The sequence below is a fragment of the Triticum dicoccoides genome, chromosome 2B, assembly GCF_002162155.2.
Source record: "Triticum dicoccoides isolate Atlit2015 ecotype Zavitan chromosome 2B, WEW_v2.0, whole genome shotgun sequence".
Lineage (NCBI taxonomy): Eukaryota > Viridiplantae > Streptophyta > Magnoliopsida > Poales > Poaceae > Triticum > Triticum dicoccoides.
Genome location: NC_041383.1, coordinates 15,814,626 through 15,838,759, shown reverse-complemented (window position 1 = coordinate 15,838,759; position 24,134 = coordinate 15,814,626). Strand labels below are relative to the sequence as shown.

The following is a 24,134-nucleotide window of genomic DNA, read 5'->3' as shown; positions in this document are numbered from 1 at the left end:
ATGAATTCTAATCCCTGCAGCTCCCATGGACATTATCTCATGCTTCTGAAACTCTTTGATTTTTCTGTGGGACCAAAGAAAGGTACCTCGTCCGGTCCTGCCAACATATGGCTATGCTTGTCCTCAAAACTTGCAACATACCAAACCCCACGCTTTTGGTCAAGCTTGACAGTCAGGTGTGCTTCGCAAAAGCAGCGTGTCTCGGCTCTGAGCCGACAGCTGTGCCCTTCCTCGGTTAGCAACTTGCTGTCACGTTTCCCTTGTCTGGAACGAACAAACTTCCAATAACGCATAAGATGTGCCTCGGTTTTGGTATACCTGACCTTATTCTTCCTAATGCTGAAACCATTAGCTCTAGCATAGCTGTTGTAGAAATCATACGCAGCATCGTGAGTCATAAAAGTCATGTCCATTATCTGCATGAACATATCCCTCTTATCATCTGCACTGGCAGTATCTTGGACATTCATTACCCCACCATCATCTGTCGCCTACACAATCAAAACATAGCCATGAAAACTGTTTTGTATGGTTTAACATTACTTTCATAGAACATTGATTACACAAATACCTCACTCATGGTGACCGACGACTGCGAATCCCCAGAATCAGGTGCATCTGATGATTCATCATTAAGGCCTGTCTCTGCGTCGGATTCACCGTAATAGTCCTACGCATTATGATATTCGGAAATGAACTGAAAAATACAACACAAATACATAATTACTTATCATATAATATTCCAGAATGAATTCAATTTGCATGCCAATAAATTTTTTAACTTACGTACCTGACTAATGTTATCTTCATTTGAGAGCTCCGAATTGTTTTCCTGGCCATCATCATGCTCATCCATCTACAAATTTTCAACACAAAAATATAATGTTGTAGGATGGCACCAAAAAATTATAACATGGTTATGCCACTCACATTAAAATCTTCCCATTCGTTCCCATTCTCTGACTGATTTCCAAGATCTGAATTGTCATCATCTGACCAATCTTCTATCCAGTCTTTCATCAGTTCTCCAAACTCCATGTCTACCATCATATCAGTTAACTCCTCGTCCGCCATTTCCTACAACAAATGATGAAAACATTATCAATGATGAAATATCAACACATAGCTCACGATCACGGATGTTATGTAAACAACCCCAACCGAGGCCGTTCAGATCTGCCAAACCAAGTCAGGAAGATGGCCACGGCACCCGTCGTGATCACTTTCAATCGAGAGGAGCAACACTACAAAACCTAGCTAGATCTGTGATTACCTCTGTCGCCGGATACCTAGGTTAGCCGCCACATCAAATAATGATAGTCTTGGTGGACACAGCCGACGGCAACCGACACTACGTGAACCCTACACTGAAGAAACCCAGATCACGAGGAGCAGCACTACCGGAACAAGATCCACGATTGCATGCGCCGCCGGGTAGGTAGGTTACCCTCCCCGCTAGGCTAACAAATATCTCTGACGGCGGCAGTTCGTTCGATGTTGCCGCGATCGAGACTAGAGGGGTGCGGGGGGATGCAGGATGCGGTACCTGTGAGCGCTGGAGATTCACGATGTTGCCGCGCCCGCTGTCCGACGAGATCGCCGGCGACGAGATAGCCGCGCGCCGCTGGAGATCTACCGTGTGAATTATGGAGCTGCGTGAATGCTCGCGAGATTGATGGAGCTGCATGAATGATTGGATCCGGCAGGTCCTATGTGGTCGTGGGGTCGTGTGATGTTTTTTTTCGGACCAGGTACTGTACGTATACGGTCTGGGCTATATAGGGCTTGGCAGGGCTAGACAGGGCTTGGATCTGGGCTACGGCGGGCCAGAAAAAAACAAACTCGCGGGGACAAAAATACCCCTCCGAAATTAGGTTAGGGGGGAGCACCGGAGCAGGGCTCAAGTTGATGAGTCACAAGGCTCACCATGTGCCAGCAGCAACGCATCATGGGCAATAGGCTCCCCGACCCATCTGGTACACTACAAACTTATTGAGCTCTCAATTCAATCTTGTTCATATATTAATGAAGGGGGCTCATTAGCATTCATTTTGTGGTCTCTTGCTTGATTGGAGTCTGAGGTATTGGAGGAGGGGCGTTGACACCAACCTTTGAAGACATCCTATGGAACGGGGCAGTATACTGGGGCAGACTTCACGACATTCCACAGGATTATCAGTCTGTTTCTACACCGCCGGCCTTACTTTGTTTTTTCTTTTTCTGTCCAAAAGTACTGGTCTGAGGTTTGTTAGAGAAGGAACGCACAGTGTTAATGGCCAGCACCCCTTAGTATGTTTTTGAGCCTCGAGTTGCGGATGCCGTCGTATATGTTTGTGTCAATATTTTGTTTTATTCTTGGGAGTCGGGATTTCGGATAAAAATTTGAGTTAGATCTTGTATAAAGCTTGTTATTTTGATGTTGAACTAACCTGGAGAAGTTAGATCATGCATAAAGCTGGTTATTTTGATGTTGAACTAACCTGCAGAAGGATGGTGTGGTTGGAGTAGCTGTGGTTGATGCAGCGAGGTTTCGGAAGGAGAATGGGTAACGTCGCTCGGTCTTATCTTAGAAACACGGGTGAACTGGTTGCTCGGTCAGCCGCTCCATGCCGGTGGCAAATGTCGTTGCTGGTCGGCCCCGTCACCTTCTATGATTGATGGTGGGAGGACCTATTTGCCATTGATGATGCTCACGTTGTGTTAGGAAGAAAGACAGTCAGGTGGATGTCGGCGTCGTGGAAGCAAAAGCATTTTGAGATTTATTCTTGCACCAAGAGAGAAAAATCTAAGTGTAGCCTGCTTGTGGCTGCAGAGTGAGTTGTACATTCTCACTACTCAAGAATTTATATGTAACTCTCTTAGATTGTGTGTTCGAGTTAGGGCTTGAACATGGGTGGCCTCCTCACTTTGGTAGCCTGCTCCAAACCATAGGCCATCTCGATCAGCCTCGGCTCATACCCTTTCAGCCCGCCGAAACATATGCCAAAGGGGAACCCCTTGTCGTCGTACCCCGCCGGCACAACGATGCCAGTGTGGCCACCGATGGCGAGAAGGCTAGAAATATTGCTGTTAGGATCCACGATCACGTCCAGTTGGTGTTCCTTCATCAGCTTCTCCAGCCCTTCCGTGTTCAGTTCCTTCAGCCGCTGGATTGCGCTCTCTCCACGGGGCCAATGCCATTTGTGCTTTGGGCAGCGATGAGGTCGGGCTGGCCGAAATCTTTCAGCCTCTCCTGCATCAACATGTAAATAAAGTTTCTAAGAGCATACAAAGAGAGTAAGTTCCATCGACTGCCGAGTTGATTCTATCGTATCTAGGCAAATCTAAGACAATTAATTTGGAATGGAGGTAATACTACGCTTACCTCTACAGGATGTACCTTGTTGAATGCTATGATGTCGGCTAGCGAATGGACCGGGGAATGGACCAAGTCTGACAAGTACACGTTTATGCTCAGCTTAAATTCTGCCTTCATCGCAATCCCCTCATTGGAACCAATCTCAACCAATAGAGCAGTCAAATTGGCAGCGACGTCCAGCTTGTCCACCACCACTGCTCCAAGTTTCCTTTGGAAAAAAAAATCTAGAATCAGTTCATGGTTGTAAACAATTTACACTAGTAACCTGTCAGATTCATTGATCGTCAGTGAAATGTAAACGGTAACTACCCCATTGTGGCTAGGTGTTTCTTGTACACATTCAGCTGCGTCTTTCCATATCCTTGGAAGAAACCATTGGGGACGCCGATCCTCTTCCCCCTCAGTCCATCTTTCTTCAGGAACTGCACGTAACCTCCGTGCGGGATGTACTTGGTCGCCTCTCCGGTGGTGGCGGCGTCGAGCTCGTCGTAGCCGACTATGACGTCCAGCACGTGCACCGCGTCCGACACCGTCCGACACATCGGTCTGCATTTTATTTCGATGATGAAGCATCAACCCAAGTTCATACATATACAATTGGTGATTTCCAAGCAAGAAGCAGAAGAATTACCCACCCGACGGTGTCCTGCAATGGGATAATGGGGACGACGCCGGCCCGGCTGGTCAACCCCAACGTCGACTTGATGCCGACGGGCACAGTATGGAGCCGTCGGTCTCGGTGCCGAGCGTCATGGCCGCCATGTTCGCCGCTGCGGCCACGCCGGACCCGGAGCTCGACCCGCACAGGTAGGACGACCGCACATACGGGTTGCGCGTCTGGCCGCAGTGCGCGCTCCACCCGTTGTTGACTGGGCGGAAATTAGCCCACTCGGGCAGGCTGGCCTTACCGAGCACCACAACGCCGGTTCGCCGGAGCCGGGCTGCCACGCCAGTGTCGCGCCTTGTAAGATATAATCTTGATGTATTATGTATCTGCATGTTTATTTCAGTCCAGCATGTAGTTTAGATAGACTAGGGAGTTGTCCGATGAGAATTCAGTCGAGGCACGAAGGAAGAAGCGAGATGTCAGGCAGCTACGTGAAGTGGCGTGCAAGACGTGATGCAGTGGTGTCGTGAGATGTGGCACGGCCGTGAGAATCAGCCAGGTTGGTGATGGGCTAGACCGTTGGACGGGTCAGTTTGGAGCTGAGAAGATTTAGTAGGTTTGTTAGTTTGTTATTGCATGCGTGCAGGTCCTGGAGAGATTCTAGGAGAGATGGGTTATCTTGACGTGCCTACGTGACTTAGTGGCCGGTTGTGGTGGCTGGGTTACTACGTACGTGAGACTACTTAGTAGTTGTAATCATGTTTGCTTTGTGAAGTGAATAGAGAGAAGAAAAAAAGCTTTGGCTATGTGAAACAGCAGCTCACCAAACTTCTTGTGTTCCTGTATTTCTTCCGTCAGTTGTGAGACACAACAGCTAGAGGAACAAGAAGAGGGGTTGAGAGATCCAGCCCCAATATTTGGTATCAGAGTTAGGTGATGACGAAGGCAATGCCGCATGACTCTTCAGCGAGTGGAGTGTTGGTGCCGAGCGACTCGGCGGCGACGGCGGCTACCGCGACGGCGGCGATGACAGCGGCGGGGAAGCTCCCATTCTTGCTGCTCACGAGGACGAACTACACGGCGTGGGTGACGAGGATGAAGTACCTCTTGCGCGCCAACTGCGCGTGGGCTGTGGTTGATTGCGAGGACTCCTCCAAGGAGGTCGACGCGGGCAAGGAGGAGATGGCCATGACGATCATCTCCCAGTCGATCGACGACACGACGCTGCTGTGAGTTGCGGAGAAGGAGACCGCCGCCGATTTGTGGGCGGCGCTTCGCTCCATGCATGTAGGCGTCGAGCGCGTTCGAGAGCGAGGATTCAATCCTTGTGCTCGGAGTTTGATGGCCTCAAGATGGGCGATGCTTAGTCCGTGGATGATTTTGCAGCGAGGTTCACGACGCTCGTGGGGTGCATCCGTGAGCTTGGTGATGTGATGGAGGAGAAGTACGTCGTGAAGAAGCTGCTCCAAGTTGTCTCCAACAAGTTCATCCACGTTGCTTCGTCGATTGTGTTGTTCGGCGACACCAACAAGATGGCCATGGAGGAGGCCATTGGTTCACTCAAGGCACACGAGGAACTGGCCAAGGGGCGGGAGACGGGACGTGAAGAAGAGAAGTTCCTCAGGGTGAGAGGGCAGGGCTCGTCGCGACGACGGCGTCGTGGTCGTGGCCGTGGACGTAGGGCTGGACGCTCGAGCGAGCTTTTTGGCTCGGCCCGAAACTCGCTTCAGCTCGGCCCGACTCAGCTCGGCCCGATAAGGAAATAGGACGAGCCGAGCTGCAACTTTCGGCCCGTTGGGCGAGCGAGCCGAGCCGGTTTTCGCTCGGTCCAGCTCGGTGGCTCGTTTCGCGGCCCAATGATTTCTTTTAGGGAATTTGCAGCCCATTACAGCAGCCAACACAAGCAGCCCAAGCCCACTGCGAAGCATTCCCCGACTATCCCAGGGACCCGATGCCGGCCTCCTCTGCTCCAGAAATTCTCCCATGCCGCTAGGGTTTGTGCTGCGCCGCGCCGCCGCTCTTGCCACCACCTGAAGCCGTCCTCCTCGTTGTCACGCCCGATGCCGGCGTCATCCTCGTCGCGCCCGGAGGGTCGCTCTCGGCATCGACGGCGAACGTGCCCTTTCGTCGCCGTGTTGGACGCCATTGTACGTTGCTCACATGGGCCTAGCCAAGCTTCTGCTGCCGTCCCCAGCGTCTGCAGCACTTTCGTCGCCCCGTCAGACGCCGCCGTTCGTTGTTCACATGGAGGCACAAGCACGTATGACCTCCCTGCCTCCCTCCCCTCCTTGCCCACTCTTTCTGACAATGACTTGGGCACCCAGCTACCTGCCGGCACCGGCGGCGCGCACGCAGATTGCACGCACTCACACTTACGCACACATCGCCGGCTAGTAGGCACACAGTATGCACATGCGCTGTTACCTGTATGTATATACTGCACAGGCGTAGACACACATAGCAGTTCACACGCGAGCTGATCGGGCTGGACCGAGCAAGAGGCTAAACGAGCCGAGCCTCTAGAAGTAGGCTCGTTCAACCAGCGAGCCGAGCCGAGCTGGGCTCGCTTTAGGCGAGCCAAAGCCAGGCTCGGACTGAACTCGGCTCGGCTCAGCTCGTGTCCAGCCCTACGTGGACGCGGTGGAGGGCGCCAAGACAAAAGTGAGGTATAGTGTTACAATTGTCGTGAACTTGGGCACTTTGCTTGAGAGTGTCCAGAGAAGAAGAAAGAGAAGGAAGAGACGGTGTTGCTCGCTGGCTACGGTAGTGACGGACCGGCTCTTCTTTGGCGTTTCTGCCAGAAGAATGGACATCAAGATTAGGGGGTTGAATGTTAGATATAATCTTGGTGTATTCTGTATCTGCATGTTTATTTCAGTCCAGCATGTAGTTTAGATAGACTAGGAAGTTGTCCGATGAGAATTCGGTCGAGGCACGAAGGAAGAAGCGAGATGTCAGGCAGCTACGTGAAGTGCTGTGCAAGACGTGATGTGGTGTCGCGAGATGCGGCACGGCCGTGAGAATCGGCCAGGTTGGTGATGGGCTGGAGCGTTGGACGGGTCAGTTTGGAGCTGAGAAGATTTAGTAGGTTTGTTAGTTTGTTATTGCATGCGTGCAGGTCCTGGAGAGATTCTAGGAGAGATGGGTTATCTTGACGTGCCTACGTGACTTAGTGGCCGGTTGTGGTGGCTGGGTTACTACGTACGTGAGACTACTTAATAGTTGTAATCATGTTTGCTTTGTGAAGTGAATAGAGAGAAGAAAAAGAGCTTTGGCTGTGTGAAACAGCAGCTCATCAAACTTCTTGTGTTCCTGTGTTTCTTCCGTGAGTTGTGAGAGACAGCAGCTAGAGGAAGAAGAAGAGGGATTGAGAGATTCAGCCCCAACACACCTCACCACGGAGCCGAGGAGGGCCAAGGAGCCGGTCGTCGTGTTAAGCGCGTCACGGGTGGCGATGTTGTCCTTGAGGAGGACGGGGACGCCGTGCAGCGTGCCGGTGGCCGTGCCGCGGCAGAGCTCTGCATCGGCGTGCCTGGCCTGCAAGAGCGCGTCCGGGTTGACCTCCACGACAGCGTGCAGCAGCGGGTTGAGGCGGCCGATCTGGTTCAGGTAGAACCGGACGAGCGCCGTGGAGGTCAGAGTGTCGTTGCTGAATCCGAGCTGGATGGCGTCGACAGTGGCCTCGTGGAACTCGAAGCCATGTGCGACGCCGGCGCCGGTGAGAAAAGCGAGGATGGCGGCAACAGCTTGCAGCGGCAACCAAGCCATGATGTTAGCTTAGCTTATCATCGCTTAGCTAAACGGTGGCACTGGAGTCGGTGTGGCCTGGCTCGTTGCTCTGTGTCTGCCTGTTTGTGTATTGTCATGGCGCTCACCTTTAGCCTTTTTCAGACGCCCCATGAGTTTGTCTGTTCCACACTTCTTTTTTCTGGATGCCTTTCTATTTTACTACTTTTCAGATGCTGCATTATCTAAAACAGATGCTCCACAAGTGGGAATCCTATGTGCAAGGAAGAGGTAGAAACTCGAGCTTTCGGTTAATGCCAACGGCGAGATGGTGCATTATTTAACATTTACAATAACAAATCAATATCATTAGATTCATTATAGATTTGTTATGGTAAATATTTATATTATTTTCTATAAAATTGGTCAAACTTTACAAAGTTTGATTTTAGTCAAATTTAATATGCAGAGTAAATAAAAACGGAGGGAGTATCTCCTTGATGCTTGATTTTGAGCTGACAAAATCCACCCTTTGTCGGAAAAAATTCACATGATTTGTGATTTTGTCGAGGGAAAAGTAAGGGATACCTTTTGATCCGTAGAGTGTTACATTGTCGGTACTCGTGAAGTTATATGTAACTCTCTTAGATTGTGCCTCCTGGCTAGCTAAGGCTTGAACATTGACGGCCTTCTCACGTTGGTAGTATGCTTGAAGGCATAGGCCAGTTTGATCACCTTGGCGGATATCCATAGCCCACCGCAACATTTCAGAGTGGTACTGCAAAAGTACTCGCATATGGAATTTTAGTTTCATAACTAACATATGTGTCAACAACATATACAGAACAAGATCGAAAAATACATACAAAAGAAATTGTCCACCTTTAGAACTACATTGTCGATTTATTCGGAGTAGCACTTGCATACAGTCTTTGTTGGCCCAAGAAGTAACGTTTCAGATTTATTCTTGTACACCAAGAGAGAACAGTGCAAGTGGAGACTTTTTGGGCCATGGTGCCTCACATTGTCACTACTCAAGAAAGTTATGCCACCTAGCTATGGCTTGAACATGGGTGGGCTTCTCACTTTAATAGCCTGCTCGAAAGCATACGCCATCTCGATCAGCCTCGGCTCATATACCTGAGCCTGCCAAAGCATATGCCTAAAGGGAGACCCTTCTCGTTGTACCCAACCGGCACAACGATGCCGGGGTGGCCGCCAATGGCGAGATGGTTGGAAGCATAGTGCTCGGGTGCAACAATCGCATCCAATTGATGCTCCTTCATCAGTTTCTCCAGTCCATTCGCGGAGAGCTCCTTCAGCCAGTGGATCCGAGCTCTTTCCAAGTCGTCAATGTCGTTTGTATTTTGGGCTAAGATAAGGTTTTGTTGCCTGAAATCTTTTAGCCTCTCCTGACAAAATGTAAATAAAATATCAAAGAAAGTATATGTAGAATAAATGCCATTAGCTACCATCTCCTTGTTAGAGTTTTATTGCCCGATGTCCTCTGCAACATGATTCTACACAGTTTGAATCTGTAACAAGACTGAAGAGATGAAAGCTAGAATGAGTTTTTTTTTTCCGTATGCTTGGCTCTATAGGATGCGCTTTGTTGAAAGCTATGATGTCTGCAAGAGAATGGACTAGAGAGTAGGACAAGTCTGCCAAGTACTCGTTTATGCTCAACTTGAACTCCGCCAGCATGGCAGTCCACTCATTGGAAACAATATCTTGACTGTCGGTGGTGATGTCAAGGTTCTCGATCACCAAGGCTCCGTGTTTCCTAAGACGAAACTAAAAACCAATGCAATGTCATGTACTATAATTTACACTAGTCAGGGAGTTTTGAAGTATGATAACCTCATTCTGGCGAGGTGCTGTTTGTACACTCTCATCTGCTTCTCTCCAAATCCTTGAAATAATTCATTGGGGACACCGATTCTCTTCCCACTCAGCCCATCTTTCTTCAGGAACTGCAGATATCCGCCACGAGGGATGTACTTGGATGCTGCTCGAGTGGTCGTGGCATCGAGCTTGTCGTAGCCGACAATGGCGTCCAGCACGTGGACTGCATCCGACACAGTCCGACACATCGGTCTGCAACATTGCAAATAGCATGCTGAACATTTCAAATTTCCAATGATTTTTTTAAAATCTCAAAATCCACAATCAGATTCAAGTTAAATCCAAACTAAGGTTAAGTTGAGTAAACTTCATTGGAATTTAATACTTAGTGAGTGAAGTCTTTTTATACGCTGCCTAAATTTCAAAGCTCGGTGATGGGGACAAAACAAAGAAATATGACAAGTGTGGATGCGGATTTTTAGAGCACGGGCTCCTGGACACCTCCTATCCTCACCATCTAATGTTGCTTTGAGATCCATGCTACACAACTAACTTACTACATGAAAACTTTCTCTTTTTTGTTTCTTCAAAACAAAACAACAAATGAACTTGAAACCTTTCAGGACAACAAAACATTCTTAGAACAATGTGGGATAAAAAATTCAGATTTTTTTGTCTAAGAAAAATATAGAAAATGAGAATTTTTTTAATTAAAAGATCTTATTTTTAGTATTTATGATGCGCGAAAAAATCTGAAAGTTTTTTCCCACATTCTAGTAAGAATGTTTTGCCTAGGGTTGAAGGTGATGGGGACAAAACGAAGAAATATGAGAAGTACCCGACGCTGTCTTGTCTAGGGGTGGTGGGGACGACGCCGGCACGGCTGGTGAGCCCGACTGTGGGCTTGATGCCGACCACGGAGTTGAACGACGACAGGCAGAGTATGGATCCATCGGTTTCGGTGCCCAGTGTCACGGCCGCCATGTTTGCCGCCGCGGCCACGCCTGACCCGGAGCTCGACCCGCACGGGTTGGACGACAACACATATGGGTTGCGCGTCTGGCCGCCGCGCGCTCCACCTGTTGTGGACGTTGCGAAAGTTGGCCCACTCGGAGAGGCTGGCCTTCCCGAGCACCACGGCGCGCGCGCGGCACAGCCTAGCCGCCATGCCGGCGTCGCGCTTCACCACAGAGCCCGCACCCCGGTCGTCGTGTTGAGACTATCGCGGGTGGCGATGTTGTCCTTGAGCAGGACAGGGACCCATGCAGCGCCGGTGGCCATGCCGCGACGGCGCTCGGTGTCGGCACGTTTGGCCTGCCGGAGCGCGTCCGGGTTGACCTCAATGACGGCGTGCAGCAGCGGGTTGAGCCGGCGGATCTGGTCCAGGTAGAACCCGACGAGCGCGGCCGAGGTGAGGCTGCCGTTGCGAAAGCCGAGCTGGATGGTGTCCACGGTGACCTCATGGAACTCGAAGCTGTGCGCGACGCCGAGCAGAGCTAGGATGGCGGCGACAGCTTGCAGTCGCAATGAAGCCATGCTCGCTTAGGGCACGTACAATGGTGGCATATGGATACATATGCCTCATGACAAAAAGTAATTTGAAGCACCTACATTCATTTTTCCTCTCCAATGCAAGCTATCACTAGTGGGCCTCATTAAAAAATAAAAAATAAAGACTTTAGTACACATGCATCTCTACTTTTCACTCCAACATTTTCAGCTTTTGTCATCAGACCACGCTTTTTCTCTTCAAGCACCCGCTTCCTGAAGAGGATTCTGCTTCCCTATCCGAACCTACTTTACGTCATATCCGATCCTACATGGCATGCGAGGCATCATCTTGAGGCTATGCATTGTACATGCCCTTAGAAGGTGTCGGTGTGGTTGGTGGCCTGGCTAGTGCTCGTGGCAGCTTTAATTCAGTAATGTATGACATGCTGCACGCGCGCCACGAGTAGTCGAGTACCATGTCCGATGCAGTCAGCTTTTGTCTCTTTTCATATGCTGTGTCATTGTTTAAAAAGATGCTCCATGAGCCGGTATCCAATGAAAATTTGGGCCGGAAGTATCCCTTGTTTTGGGCTCTCGGCATTGTCTTCCTCTTCTTCTTGGGCTTCTCATTAGAGCCGGGCTGGCAAAATCAAGGGCCCTCTGCCAAACTCTAAAATAGGGCTTATCTCATTGCAAAATAGTCTTCTTTATCACTTAAGGTATATAATTTTTATATAAGATGACGCTTACCAAAATATAATGCCTTTTTGTGAGAGCTGATTTGATCTCAGTTTGATTTTATAGAAAAAACAGTAATAGAAACAAGGTTGCTACAGACTTATATATGGTCAGCCGATTCTTGAACGATGGATCAAGTCATCCATTAGATTGCATCATTTTGCAAATCAGCACCGTTCAAAATGGGCATCGTTCAGATTTCATCTATGCACTGTCGTGTGCAGAGCAATTCCGCATATGAAGTGGTCTTTCAGATATTGCCGAGAAACTACTGACAGTACAATGAACTAGTCATACATGGTCTTACAGGCTGGCTAATATAGAATAAAATCAACTACTCCATCCGTTATTCAATATAAGTCTTTTTAGATATTTCAATATAGACAACATAAGAATGTATATATACGCATTTTAGAGTGCAGATTCACTCATTTTACTCCGTATGTAGTCCATATGAGAATCAATAGAAAGAGTTATATTTAGGAATGGAGAGAGTAGTACATTAAGAGCTCGCAAGTTAGATGGGCACGATGTCCAAAAGAAAAATAATGGATTGTTGTTTCTATTAGAAAATATTGCTAGAGACACGGAACTGATGGACTTCTGAAAAATTGATACGGAGTCGATACTTTGCAGTTTCTATCCAATTAGATGGGACTGATGTGTAAAACAAATTGGTGGAGTTGTGAAATATTGGAGGCTGCCGCTACGGAAGCAGAGCTGGATGGCGTCCATGGTGGCCTCATGGAACTCGAAGTTGTGGCGCCGGCACCGGGCAGAGCAAGGATGGCGCCGACAGCCTGCAGCCGCAGCCAAGCCATGCTTGCTTAGCTGAGCTGAGCTAGACGTGCCAAAGAATATATTTATAAGCCTTACAAGTTGAGTTATCTATTCAACCACACCTGAAGAAATAACTTACCTACAGCAATTTATTAGTAGCATAATAATACAATAGCAGTCACCCCGGAAGGGCGAGGGTGGGCGCCCGCCCTACCTTGATTTCCTGTCAAAACTTCTTAGGTATACGTATATGCAGCGTACTTATGTACAGATTGATCACTACATTTTGTTTTTGGGGCGAGGAGTGCTGTATTGTTAGGTCGTGAGCATCACAAGAAGATCGATCCAACACACAAAGCCAGCCAGCCGGAGGATCTCGAGCACGGTCGACTCAATAGCTTTGTTCCTTCGTCCACACGCACAACATCAAGTCACGACTCACAATTGCCGATAGCGGCGGCTAGCACCCAGCAGGAGCGGGGCGCGGGGTCACAGACATCAGCGGTCTATGCCCACAGCCACAGGTCACACCGGCGGCGCGTCCACCGGCTGCTCGACCTCGGCATCTGGAGCGAGATGAGCGCGGGCAGGCCAGAGCAGCAGCTAGTTGAGGTGGCCGACGCTGCAGGCCAGTGAGCCGCAGGTCCAGCCGACGGTGTGGGGAGGGTGACGCGCCTCCGCGGGCTTTGGGTCCGCCAGGCAGCGGACGGTGGGCTCCGTTGCCATGGCCGCTCCAGGACCCAATTATAATCTAAATTTCTTTTGAGGGTTTCTATGCTACCTTTTAAGGACCCTATGGTAAATGTAACTCCTGACACGCGGGCTCCACACATGCCATACCGTAAAAATGTGTCAAAACCGTTTTGCCTATCCTCTAAATCGACTTTGCGTTACAAGGCTAGCACCATGGCACGTGACCGGAGCCAAGCAAAGGAGGTGGTCTTCGGTGAGGAAGCCTCGGCGGGTGAGGCGGCGTTTGTGCTGACTTGCCAGTGAAAATAGGCAGGAAGGGAAAGGGGTTAGTACAGGAATATTTTTTAAAAACTTAGTGGTATTTATAGAGAATAGTTTGACAATCAACAATGAGATAGGATTTTCAGCACCCGGGTGCCCCTACACCTCTGTGAACAGTAAATTCAAAGCAAATTTAAAAAGATAAAAAAATCTGAAACTTTGGGACATCAAACATCATGAAACTTTTGATAATCTTGCAAAGTTTTAGCTAAAAATAACATTCGAAGAGCACTCAAATAAAAAAACAAAATCATTGTTCAAAGTTTATGTACATTTTTAGCAGTGATTTTGTTTTTCATTGTGAGGGCTCCACGAAGGTTATTTGTTGCTGTAACTTTGCAGGAACATCAAACCTTTGATAATCTTTTATCCCTGAAAGTTTCAGATTTTTTTGAGTTTTTTTCAATTCTTTATGAATTTACTGTTCTGAGGGTGTAGGGGCACCCGGGAGTTGTTAGACATTTCTCATCTAGAATACAGTGATTTTGGTGGCATTTTCATGTTAATGTGGATGGACTGTGTTTTTCCATCAAAGTGCGCCCTACCTTAATTTGTTTTCGTCCTCCGCCACTGATAGCAGTAATGGTATAGTAGCAGTAGCTGAAATAGTAACAAGTTTGCAGGGTAGTACCATGGCGTGACAGTAGTGAATGTAACAGAAACAATAGCAGTAAAATCGTAGGCATGTTGTAAGCGATGGGTTGTTCAGATGAGATTTAATATGCAATGGTCATAACCTAGAGTGACAAGAAACTAGCTCCAATTTATCAATCATATGTAGGCATCCATTCCATATATAGTCATACGTGCTTGCAATAAAAACATGCATAATATCTTTTGTCATACCCTCCCGTGCAACGGGGTTCTAATGAAAACGAAGAGTAATTACAGCGCATGTAATCCTCAAGTTAAAGTCGTGCCAGTTAATATTCAAATTGTTGTCACTTTGGGGTCTAGGGTTCAGAACGTAACAGGTGCATACAACTTGCAGATAAGATCAAGTACACAAATATATTCATCAAAACATAGAGATTTCAGATCTGAAATCATGGTACTCGGGCCCTAGTGACAAATATTAAGCATAGGAGAGTCATAACAAGATCAATCCCAAAACAAAGTGGATAATAGGCATCAAGCTGTAACAAATCTGACATCGATTACATAAAAAATCTCATCGAGAAGTCATCTACCTCCTTATGGCTATAGAAGAATTATTCACACATGGATGTGAGCATCATGTAATTGTATGAAGAAGGGTTACAGATGACGATGACGATGAATCCCCTTCTCTGGAGCTAGAAACAGACTCTAGGGGAAGAATAGGAGGTGGTGATGTCTCCATATTGCAAAAAGTTTCGGTAAATATTTGTGATTTTTTGGCATATATGAGAATTTATGCGGTGGAATCGTTGTCAGGCGGTCGCCAAGGGACCCAAACGGCCAGGTGGCGCGCCTTGGGAAGGCCACGCCATCAGGCTGTGTGGCGGCCTGGTGGCCCCCCTCTGATCTATCTTTGCTTCAAAATTCCTTAAATATTCCAGAATAATTCTCCAAAAATTCTTGTCGAATTTCGAGTACTTTTATTTTTGAACAAATACAACACCATGGTAGTTCTGCTAAAAACAAGTTCAGTCCGGGTTTATTCCATTCAAGTCATACAAATTAGGGGCAAAAAATAATAACAAAAGTGTTTGAAAAAAAGATACGTTGGAGATGTATCAATCGTCCACAGGCTCGTCATGCTCCTCGAGGAAGTCCTGGATTGACTCCACGTTGGTGATGAAGTGGTTGGCGGGTGGGTTGCACAAGACCTTTCCTTCCTCATGTGGCCGATGGAGTGGGCCGCATAGAACAGGCTCGCCACGTAAGTCGATGAAAAACTCTAAGTTATCAAAGAAGAAAACTTGGCATGAAGAAAAAGTTTCGGTGGGCTCAAGATGGCCCACAAAGTTAGGAACAAAAGTTATTGAACCAAAAGTGAAGATCTGACCCGACATGTAGATGGAGAAGTTGTTGGAAGATCTCATCTGGATGTCAGTTCCACAAGAACGAAACGTGCCTAGCACGCCACTCTCGATGTAGATTCCAGCAGACCTTTCGGTAGGGTACCCAGAGAACCTGAAAAGTCCAGAGAGAAAACATGAGATCGATTTTCCCAGGTTCAAACCCTCAAGGTGGAGGTAAGACCCTACTCCTGCTCATAATGATCGTAGGTATACACAAGGGTGAAGACCGAGTGCAAAAAAAAACTAGCCATGCCTCATCTTATAAAGGGTGCCCGAGGCTAGGGTTTACAAGAGTACTAGCTGGTATCTAAGGCGGCTGACATGACTCCGTAAAGATCTGGCTTCCTTGTCTTGCATGGCAAGGATGTCAGTTCCTTCCTTTTAGAGGGCTCAAAGGCCACTCTGAAAACGGGGCCGTATAATAGCCAGGGGGTCCTAGGACGTCCTTATGGGCTGACTTCCGGTGTCCTGCGGCACCCCTAGGCCGCGGCACCATGAAACAACATATTTGAAAAGGCATTGCGGATTTTTCAATGGTTTCTCCAGGAGGCGTTGTTTGGTTCTTCTTCGGGCCAACTAGTCCTTCCTCCTACTCTGGTTCGGCTACTCACGTGCTCATGCTCGGTTGTGAAATGGTGGCGTTCAATACTGCATTTTGTTATGTATTGTTTGTGTTGCTTTCTTTGTTTGTATTATTTTTCCTCTCATATTCTTTGTCAGAAACAGTGTAGCTTCATCTGTTAAGAGGATGAAATCCTACTTTTTGAACAGTTTCTGGGATAATGTTATATAGAGAAATTATAATGATTAAAATAGACAATTTATATCCATTTCGGGGTACTGTAAATGAACTCGCTTACGTAAGTCTAATTATATGCCACTTATGTTCAACGAAATATACCAGGAAAATGTAAAATCTTACTAAATGCAGTGTCTCCAACTGTTGCGGCGATTTCATGGCAATACACTTGATTTTGGTATTGTACGGCAAAAATGCAAGTGAAACCTCTTTGCGCTATAGAGTGTTACATTGCCGCTACCCACGAAGTTATATGTAGTTCTCTTAGATTGTGCCGCCTGGCTAGCTAAGGCTTGAACATTAACGGCCTTCTCACTTTGGTAGTATGCTCGAAGGCATAGGCCAGTTTGATCACCTTGGCGGATATCCTTAGCCCACTGCAGCATTTCAGAGTGGTACTGCAAAAGTACTCGTTTATGGAATTTTAGTTTCATAACTAACATACTATGTGTCAACAACATATACAGAACAAGATCGAAAAATACATACAAAAGAAATTCTCCACCTTTATTACCACACATTTCAGATTTATTCTTTTACACCAAGAGAGAACAGTGCAAGTGGAGACTTTTTGGGCCATGGAGCCTCACATTGTCGCTACTCAAGAAAGTTATGCCACCTAGCTAAGGCTTGAACATGGGCGGCCTTCTCACTTTAGTAGCCTGCTCGAAAGCATAGGCTATCTCGATCAGCCTCGGCTCATATCCCTGCAGCCCGCCAAAGCATATGCCAAAAGGGACACCCTTCTCGTTGTACCCAGCCGGCACAACAATGCCAGGGTGGCCGCCAATGGCGAGATGGTTGGAAGCATAGTGCTCGGGTGCAACGATCGCGTCCAGTTGATGCTCCCTCATCAGCTTCTCCAACCCATTCACAGAGAGCTCCTTCAGCCAGCGGATCCGAGCTCTTTCCAGACGGTCAATGCCGTTTGTTTTTTGGGCTAAGATAAGGTTTTGTTGCCCGAAATCTTTTAGCCTCTCCTGTACAAAATGTAAATGAAATATCTAAGAAAGTATATATATAGAATAAATGCCATTAGCAACCATCTCCTTTTTAGAGTTTTATTGCCTAATGTCCTCTGCAACATGATTCCACACTGTTTGAATCTATGACAAGAAGACTTAAGAGTTGAAATCTGGAATGAGTTTTTTTTTGTATGCTTGCCTCTATAGGATGCGCTTTGTTGAAAGCTATGATGTCCGCAAGAGAATGGACCGGAGAGTAGGACAAGTCCGCCAAGTACTCGTTTATGCTCAACTTGAACTCTGTCAGCATCGCAGTCCACTCATTGGAAACAATATCTTGACTGTCGGTGGCGATGTCAAGGTTCTCGATCACCATGGCTCCGTGTTTCCTACAACAAAATTAATTTTTCATTTGTGAGGTTACGACGTAATTTATAACCAATGCAATATCATGTACTATAATTTACACTAGTCAGGGAGATTTGAAGTATGATGATAACCTCATTGTGGCGAGGTGCTGTTTATACACCCTCATCTGCTTCTCTCCAAATCCTTGAAACAAAAACAATTCATTGGGGACGCCGATCCTCTTCCCTCTCAGCCCATCCTTCTTCAGGAACTGCAGATATCCGCCATGAAGGATGTACTTGGATGCTGCTCGAGTGGCCGTGGCATCAAGCTTGTCGTAGCCGACGATGGCGTCCAGCACGTGGACTGCATCTGACATCTGCATCTGACACCCTCATCTGACACTGTTCGGCACGTGGACTATATAGCTCCTGTGCGACGTGTTTGATGTGAATTTGCTTGAGTGCGATGTTGTTCGAGCGAATGGCTGTGGTGCGACACATTTAAGCAGGTAAATAGCCCAGGGCCACATGGGGTGTTAAATATGGTTAAATTGGTCGTCAACCAAGCCCGTTTATGTTAGGACATGTGGGTCCAACTTAATTGCTCCTCAAAACAGCTGACCGTGCCCTGCCGCCCGACCGTGCCGGACCCGCCACTCTGCCCCCTCCCCCCTTCTTCTCCGGTGGCGGCGGATCTTGCGTTCTCAAAGGCGGCGGCGGAGCCCTCGTTCTCAACGGCGGCGGAGCCTTCGTCCTCAAAAAATGGTGAGTGAAAACCCTAGTCCCCCTCCCGTTCCTCTCTCGGCCCCGTAGATCTCAGCTCGTTTCCTCTGTTTTCGCTTGTTGAATCGATAGGTTGTGAGGGGAGCCCGTGGGCATACTGAGATGGAGCCCCCAGATTCAACTTCGAATAGGTAATGCTCCTCTCTCTGATCCAATTTTGCATGCAATTAGGGCCTAGTCTGCTCTTTCTCACGGGCTCACACTGTCCGCCACTGACAGAGGGGATGCTGCCGCTCGGACCTTCGAATTGACGGTCAATTTCTTTCCATCAAAGGCAAAATTAGTTGATGGTAGCATTCAGAACATTGAGAGAGACACAATTGTTAAATGGGAGGTTGAGTTTACAGAGATTGATCCACAAGTTCTACAGAACATGGGAGAGAAGGCAGTGAAGAAATGGGTGGAAAAAATTAGGGAGAATGTTGTTTGGGGTCCAGAGCAAGAAGTATCACTGTTGCGGTTTGATGATTGGAAAGGAGAGTATGTGAGAATGGAAGATGGTGAACAGATTGTTGATGAAATCGATCGGCAAAACGGCTGGACAAGCAAACGAGCTAATTTTTTTGCTGAGCTGGTTGATCTGAATATTTTTTTGAAGGTTGGATATGTGCCATCACAATTGGCTGCGCAGATGGTAGATGATGATTGGGCTACACAGAGTCCATTGATTCCCATGTGTACTGAACTTACAGTAATAGCCAAAGAGGGACAGGTGACTGGAATTGAAACTGAAACTGCAGCAACTGTTGATTGGAATGTAGTTGAATTAGATGAGCCTACTGATTTGGTCATTGCACCAATGCCTGACATTGAGATGGCCAAACTTTTTGGCATTCCAGTCGATGACAGAGATAAGCAGGAGAGGGGAGAATCTAGTTTGCCTGCTAATGTTGATGAAGATGTAGATGGACAATTGATGGAACAAGCTGCAGATGAAGTAGATGATGCACATGATGATGAGCTGGTGCATGTGTATGACAAAGAAAACCCTGTCATTGAAGTAGGCAAGTTCTTCCCAAGCATGAAGGAGTTTAGGATGTGTTTCAAGACTTATGCAGTGAAACATGAGTTTGATGCCAAGACTGTTTGGACTGATAGAAAGAAGTTTTATGCGAGGTGCAGAGGATTTGATGGTAGTGTCAAGCCTTGCAAGTGGTACATATCTGCTAGACTGCAACCTGATGGAAGTACTGTCAGGGTTAACCAAATCCCCAATCAACATACTTGTATTACAAGTTCACAGAGAGTATCAACCATGACATCACAACTTTGGGTTGCAGAAAAGATCACCCTAATTTTAGCCAAAACACCAAACACTACTGCCAAGAAACTCAAAGTAGACTTGGAAAAGATGTACCCCATTAAACTGAAATATACCACAGTGTGGAAGGCAAAACAAAGGACAATGAAAAACTTATATGGTGATTGGGCAAATACATTTAGGATGCTTTACAACTTCAAAGCAGAGGTGGAAAAGAGGTCACCTGGTAGTGTTGTGGAGATAGATACAGAGGTATCAGCCAAAGGTGAAGTCAATTCTCCAAGTTTTTTATGGCTTTGAAGCCTTGCATAGATGGCTTCAAAGCAGGGTGCCGTCCATATTTGAGCATAGACTCATCATTTTTGACAGGCAAGTGGAATGGTCAGTTGGCAGCATGCAATGCTCTAGATGGACACAACTGGATGTTTCCTATTGCTGTTGGCTTGTTTCAGTCAGAAACAGAGGCTTCATGGACATGGTTCATGATCCAGTTGAAAAGATGCCTAGGGCCAGTGTCACCTTTGGCTATACACACAGATGCATGTAAGGGGCTTGAAAATTCAGTGAAAAATGTTTTCCCACATGCTGAGCAGAGGGAGTGCTTCGGTCATTTGTGGATGAATTTGATCAAAAAATTTAGAGGAGAAGAATTTAGGCGCATGTGGCCAGCAGCAAGATCTTACACTAGACAGACACACAAATATCATCTTGATAAGATAATGGCAGCATGTGATGAGTTTGGTCCATGGCTGAACACCTACCATTCTTTGTTATGGTACAGGTCAGCATTCAACACTGCCATCAAGTGCGACCACATCAACAACAATTTGGCAGAGAGTTTCAACAATAAGGTGAAGGAGTTAAAAGATTTTCCTGTGCATGACATGGTTGACCAAATTAGGATCATGCTCATGCGGTTGTGGGAATTGAGAAGAAGGATAGGTGATTGTCTGCAAGGTGATAAGCTTCCAGCAGTGGTACAACAGGTGGTCAATAGGAGCAGAAGTCTTTCACATTTGTTTGTTGAAAAATCTTCACCTTGGGGTGCTGAAGTTAGAGATAACAAAACTGGAAGGAGACATGTTGTTAACACTGAATTGCATGATTGCACTTGCCTCGAGTGGAAACACACTGGTAAACCATGTGAGCATGCCATTCTTTTCTTAGCATCCCAACCGAAGATAAACATGCACCCATATCTGCATGAATATTATTCGGTAGCAAGATTCAAAGCTGCATATGCTACTCCAATTCCAGCACTTACAGATCAGTCTCAGTGGCCTGAAGTGGACATTGAATTTTCCATGTGTCCTCCCTTGACGAAAAAAAAGGCTGGCAGGCCTAGACAGAGTAGATTCAAGGCATGGTTTGAGAAAGGTGGGAGTAGTAAGAAGGGAAAAAAAGATGAAAAGCCAAAAAGGGCCCAAAAAGGTAACAAAAATAGATGCAAGTTGTGCCAGGAACTTGGGCACAGAGTGGGATCTATCAAATGCCGTTACACTCCTGATAAGCCAAAGTATGTTCTTGTTTATTTGTCTGTGTTTTGATTTGGTGCTTTTTTCCAATTAGTATATCTATAACATTTTCTGCACAGGAGGAAGCGAGCAAGTCAGCCCCTTGTTGTTGAACAGTGTTGGCCAACCAAAAAAGCAAGAGTCAATGGCAGTAGAAAGAAGAGAAGTGTGCCTGAGCCTGAGCAGACTGAAGAAAATCCTGCTGCAGTCAACATTCAGACTGAAGAAACTGATGTGGAGGTGCACACCGAAGAAACTGAATTTGAGCGTGTCGAGGTTCAGACTGAAGAAACTGAACCTGAGCGTGTCGAGGTTCAGACTGAAGAAACCCATGTTGAGGTACACACCAAAGAAACTGAAACTGTTGTCAACATTGAGACTGAAGACACTGATCACGAGGGTATTGGCGAGGTGTTGAAAAGACCAGTGAAGAAAACCAAGATGATCAATGAACTTGTGTGTGTAGTAGAACCAAAAATAAGAAGGGCTAAGGCGAAGAAGGGCACACGACGTGGTAGGAAGAAGTAGAACAGAGAATAGTTTGAAAATTTGGGACATGTAATAATATTTGTAACTTGGTGCGTACTGGTAGTCACTATGTATCCCCATATTTCTATTCGAACTTGTTTGTCTAAACCAGCCAAATAAAATTCAAATTTAAATTTAAATTTGGGCTATTGATGTTTTAGTGCTATCTAAAGTACCTCAACTGAAATATGTTTGCTTGCTGATCATTCCGAGCCCTTTTGGTAAGTTGAACTCATAGTCATGAAAAGAAGTGTGTTTCAAATGACCTGCAAAGGTAGGGTAAACGGCCTCATATTTAAGCAAGTTTTTTTGGCACCTTGTCTAAACCAGCCAAATAATTTTTCTACACATCTATTCTACCTATATAGTGTAAATCTAAAGTCTCACTATTTACTGAATTAATTTTCTATTTTTTCTTTTCTTTTTGAAAAAACAAGGTTTAATAGAAAATTATATATAAAACAAGTTTAAAACATGAAAATGAGAAAAGTAAGTTCAGATCTTTCTTAGTCAATCCAAAATGAAGTTTTGGTGAGGTTTTCACACTTTTCATTTTCAAAACTCCACCTACTCTCGGGTGCCCACTACTCTCTCCCTTCAACTCCATACTACATTGTTTGAGGAATAACAATTTTGTGAAGGATTTTTCGTAAAAATGTATGTAAACCATATTTATATTTTTTTTCTCGTTACTATACGACATAATAAGACTATGTGCGCAAGTTTTATATTTTTTTGATTTTTTTTGAATTAGTTATGCTCAACCCTAATCAGTCAAAACCTCTCAAAACCCCTCAAAACCTCTCTCAAAACCCCTCAAAACCCCGCACACTACCTGGTCGTCGATCGTTGTGCATGGACGGTTGAGATCAGGCGCTAGGGTTAGCTACAGTGTGCAGCGATCCGCATGAGACGCGCTGATTGGTTGACGCGGTGGGGTTTGGATCAGCCTCTCTCGTTGGAGCATCAGGACCGTTCATTTGAGTCCAACGACAAGAGTTGACGCGGTGCATGGACCAAGCCTACGGAGTGCCCTTTCCATCGTTGCATGCGTGCCCGTGCCTACCCGCAGCATGCATGCCCACCCGCAGGACTGCGCCCGTGCGTTGCATGCATGCCTCGACGTAGCCCTGCTCCGCCACCCCTATCAACGCAGTAACCTATCGCATGCCTACCATTAGAACCGATGCAGCGTCGCATCAAAGCATGCACCCGGCCACAATGCAGCAGCCCGATGAAGACAACCAAAAAGCCAACGCTGCATGGCGTGGTGTGCACGATGTGCATGGCGTGCTCCTCTTTGACGACGCAATACTGGCATGATATCGATGTGGGTATCGATGCAGTTCAAATGGCGTGCTGCCCGTTACAAGATGGGCAAAAGAAGGCGTACATTATTGTCACGTCTCCCATCGACCGAACCTTGCCCTCTAGCCAGGCCCTAGCAAGATGAGCAAATTAATGGGCAACGGCATGCATGCACGGGCGGCACACGCAGAGAAACCGGGGAAGGCGTGTCCCCTTGACCCACGACGGCACAGACGCGTGCGTGAGCCCGTCCCCCTTGACCCACGACCGGTGGCACAGAAGCGTAGCAGTCCGTTTCCCACGGCCACGCTCGTGTACATGCTTTCATGGGGCGCCACCAAACGCCGCCCGCCCATTAATTCTAGGGTTTCGACGGGGTGAAACGACGTCGCACTTGGGCTATTTAAGCCGGGCACTATCGTCCTCTCCCTCCTCATCCATCATACCCCATCCTCTGCCTCCTCTGCCCTTCTTCTTCATTCTTCTCCATCAAACCCGACCGAGCACTCGAGCCACCCCGCCACCATGCAGTACACCGCCCCCACCTACCGCTTCCCCCCAACCGTGCCGGAAAGGCTCTACCCGGCCGGAGTGTATGTAGAGAGAACCCTTAGGGTTTGGGCGATCTCGAGATGGAGGGGCACAAGGGAGTTAACGGAGTTCTTCCTTGCGGCCGGCTTCCGCCACCTCCCCCGCGGCTCTCCTCGGATGTACCATGTTGAGGAGGTCAACCACAACGGCGTTGTGGTTGGGCTCCTCGCCACGTTCACTAACCCTTTCGATGCTTTCCATCTCCTCGGGCGAGCGTATTGGGTTGGTTGTGAGTTCATAGCTTTCACCACCTACAATATCTTCACCGACTTCCAGAGCATCTTCCCCAACAACGGCGTTATGCACACGCTCCCGTACCCCATCAACAACGGGGAGGAATGAAGGACGGCGCCCGGAGGAGCGAGGTGGCGTTGTTCCCCGGGAGAAGGAGAAGAAGAGCCCGAAGAAGAACCCGCGTTTGGTGCCCCCCGATCTATCTAGCTTATCGTATTAGTTTTTTTAAGTTGTAT

The 24,134-nt window shown here is 47.3% G+C and overlaps 1 protein-coding gene, 1 long non-coding RNA gene and 2 pseudogenes across 2 annotated transcripts; 1 reads left to right on the top strand and 3 right to left on the bottom strand.

Annotated features, from left to right (window-relative positions):
* Nucleotides 1-2,858: 2,858 nt before the first annotated feature.
* LOC119361781 lies at nucleotides 2,859-7,744 on the bottom strand (annotated as a pseudogene).
* A 1,003-nt stretch (nucleotides 7,745-8,747) lies between these two features.
* Nucleotides 8,748-12,586, bottom strand: LOC119361776 (annotated as a pseudogene).
* A 4,363-nt stretch (nucleotides 12,587-16,949) lies between these two features.
* On the bottom strand, nucleotides 16,950-18,062 carry LOC119360236 (probable amidase At4g34880). Its single transcript, XM_037625965.1, has 3 exons — nucleotides 17,830-18,062; nucleotides 17,529-17,718; nucleotides 16,950-17,344 (listed from the first exon to the last, which is right to left on the bottom strand). The coding sequence occupies exons 1-3, from the start codon at nucleotides 18,060-18,062 to the stop codon at nucleotides 16,988-16,990; spliced, it is 780 nt and encodes a 259-aa protein (XP_037481862.1). The 3' UTR covers nucleotides 16,950-16,987.
* A 46-nt stretch (nucleotides 18,063-18,108) lies between these two features.
* Nucleotides 18,109-18,864, top strand: LOC119361778. The gene is made up of 3 exons (XR_005172962.1): nucleotides 18,109-18,444; nucleotides 18,535-18,593; nucleotides 18,682-18,864. It is a non-coding gene; the product is annotated as an uncharacterized LOC119361778 (long non-coding RNA).
* The last annotated feature ends 5,270 nt before the right edge of the window (nucleotides 18,865-24,134 follow it).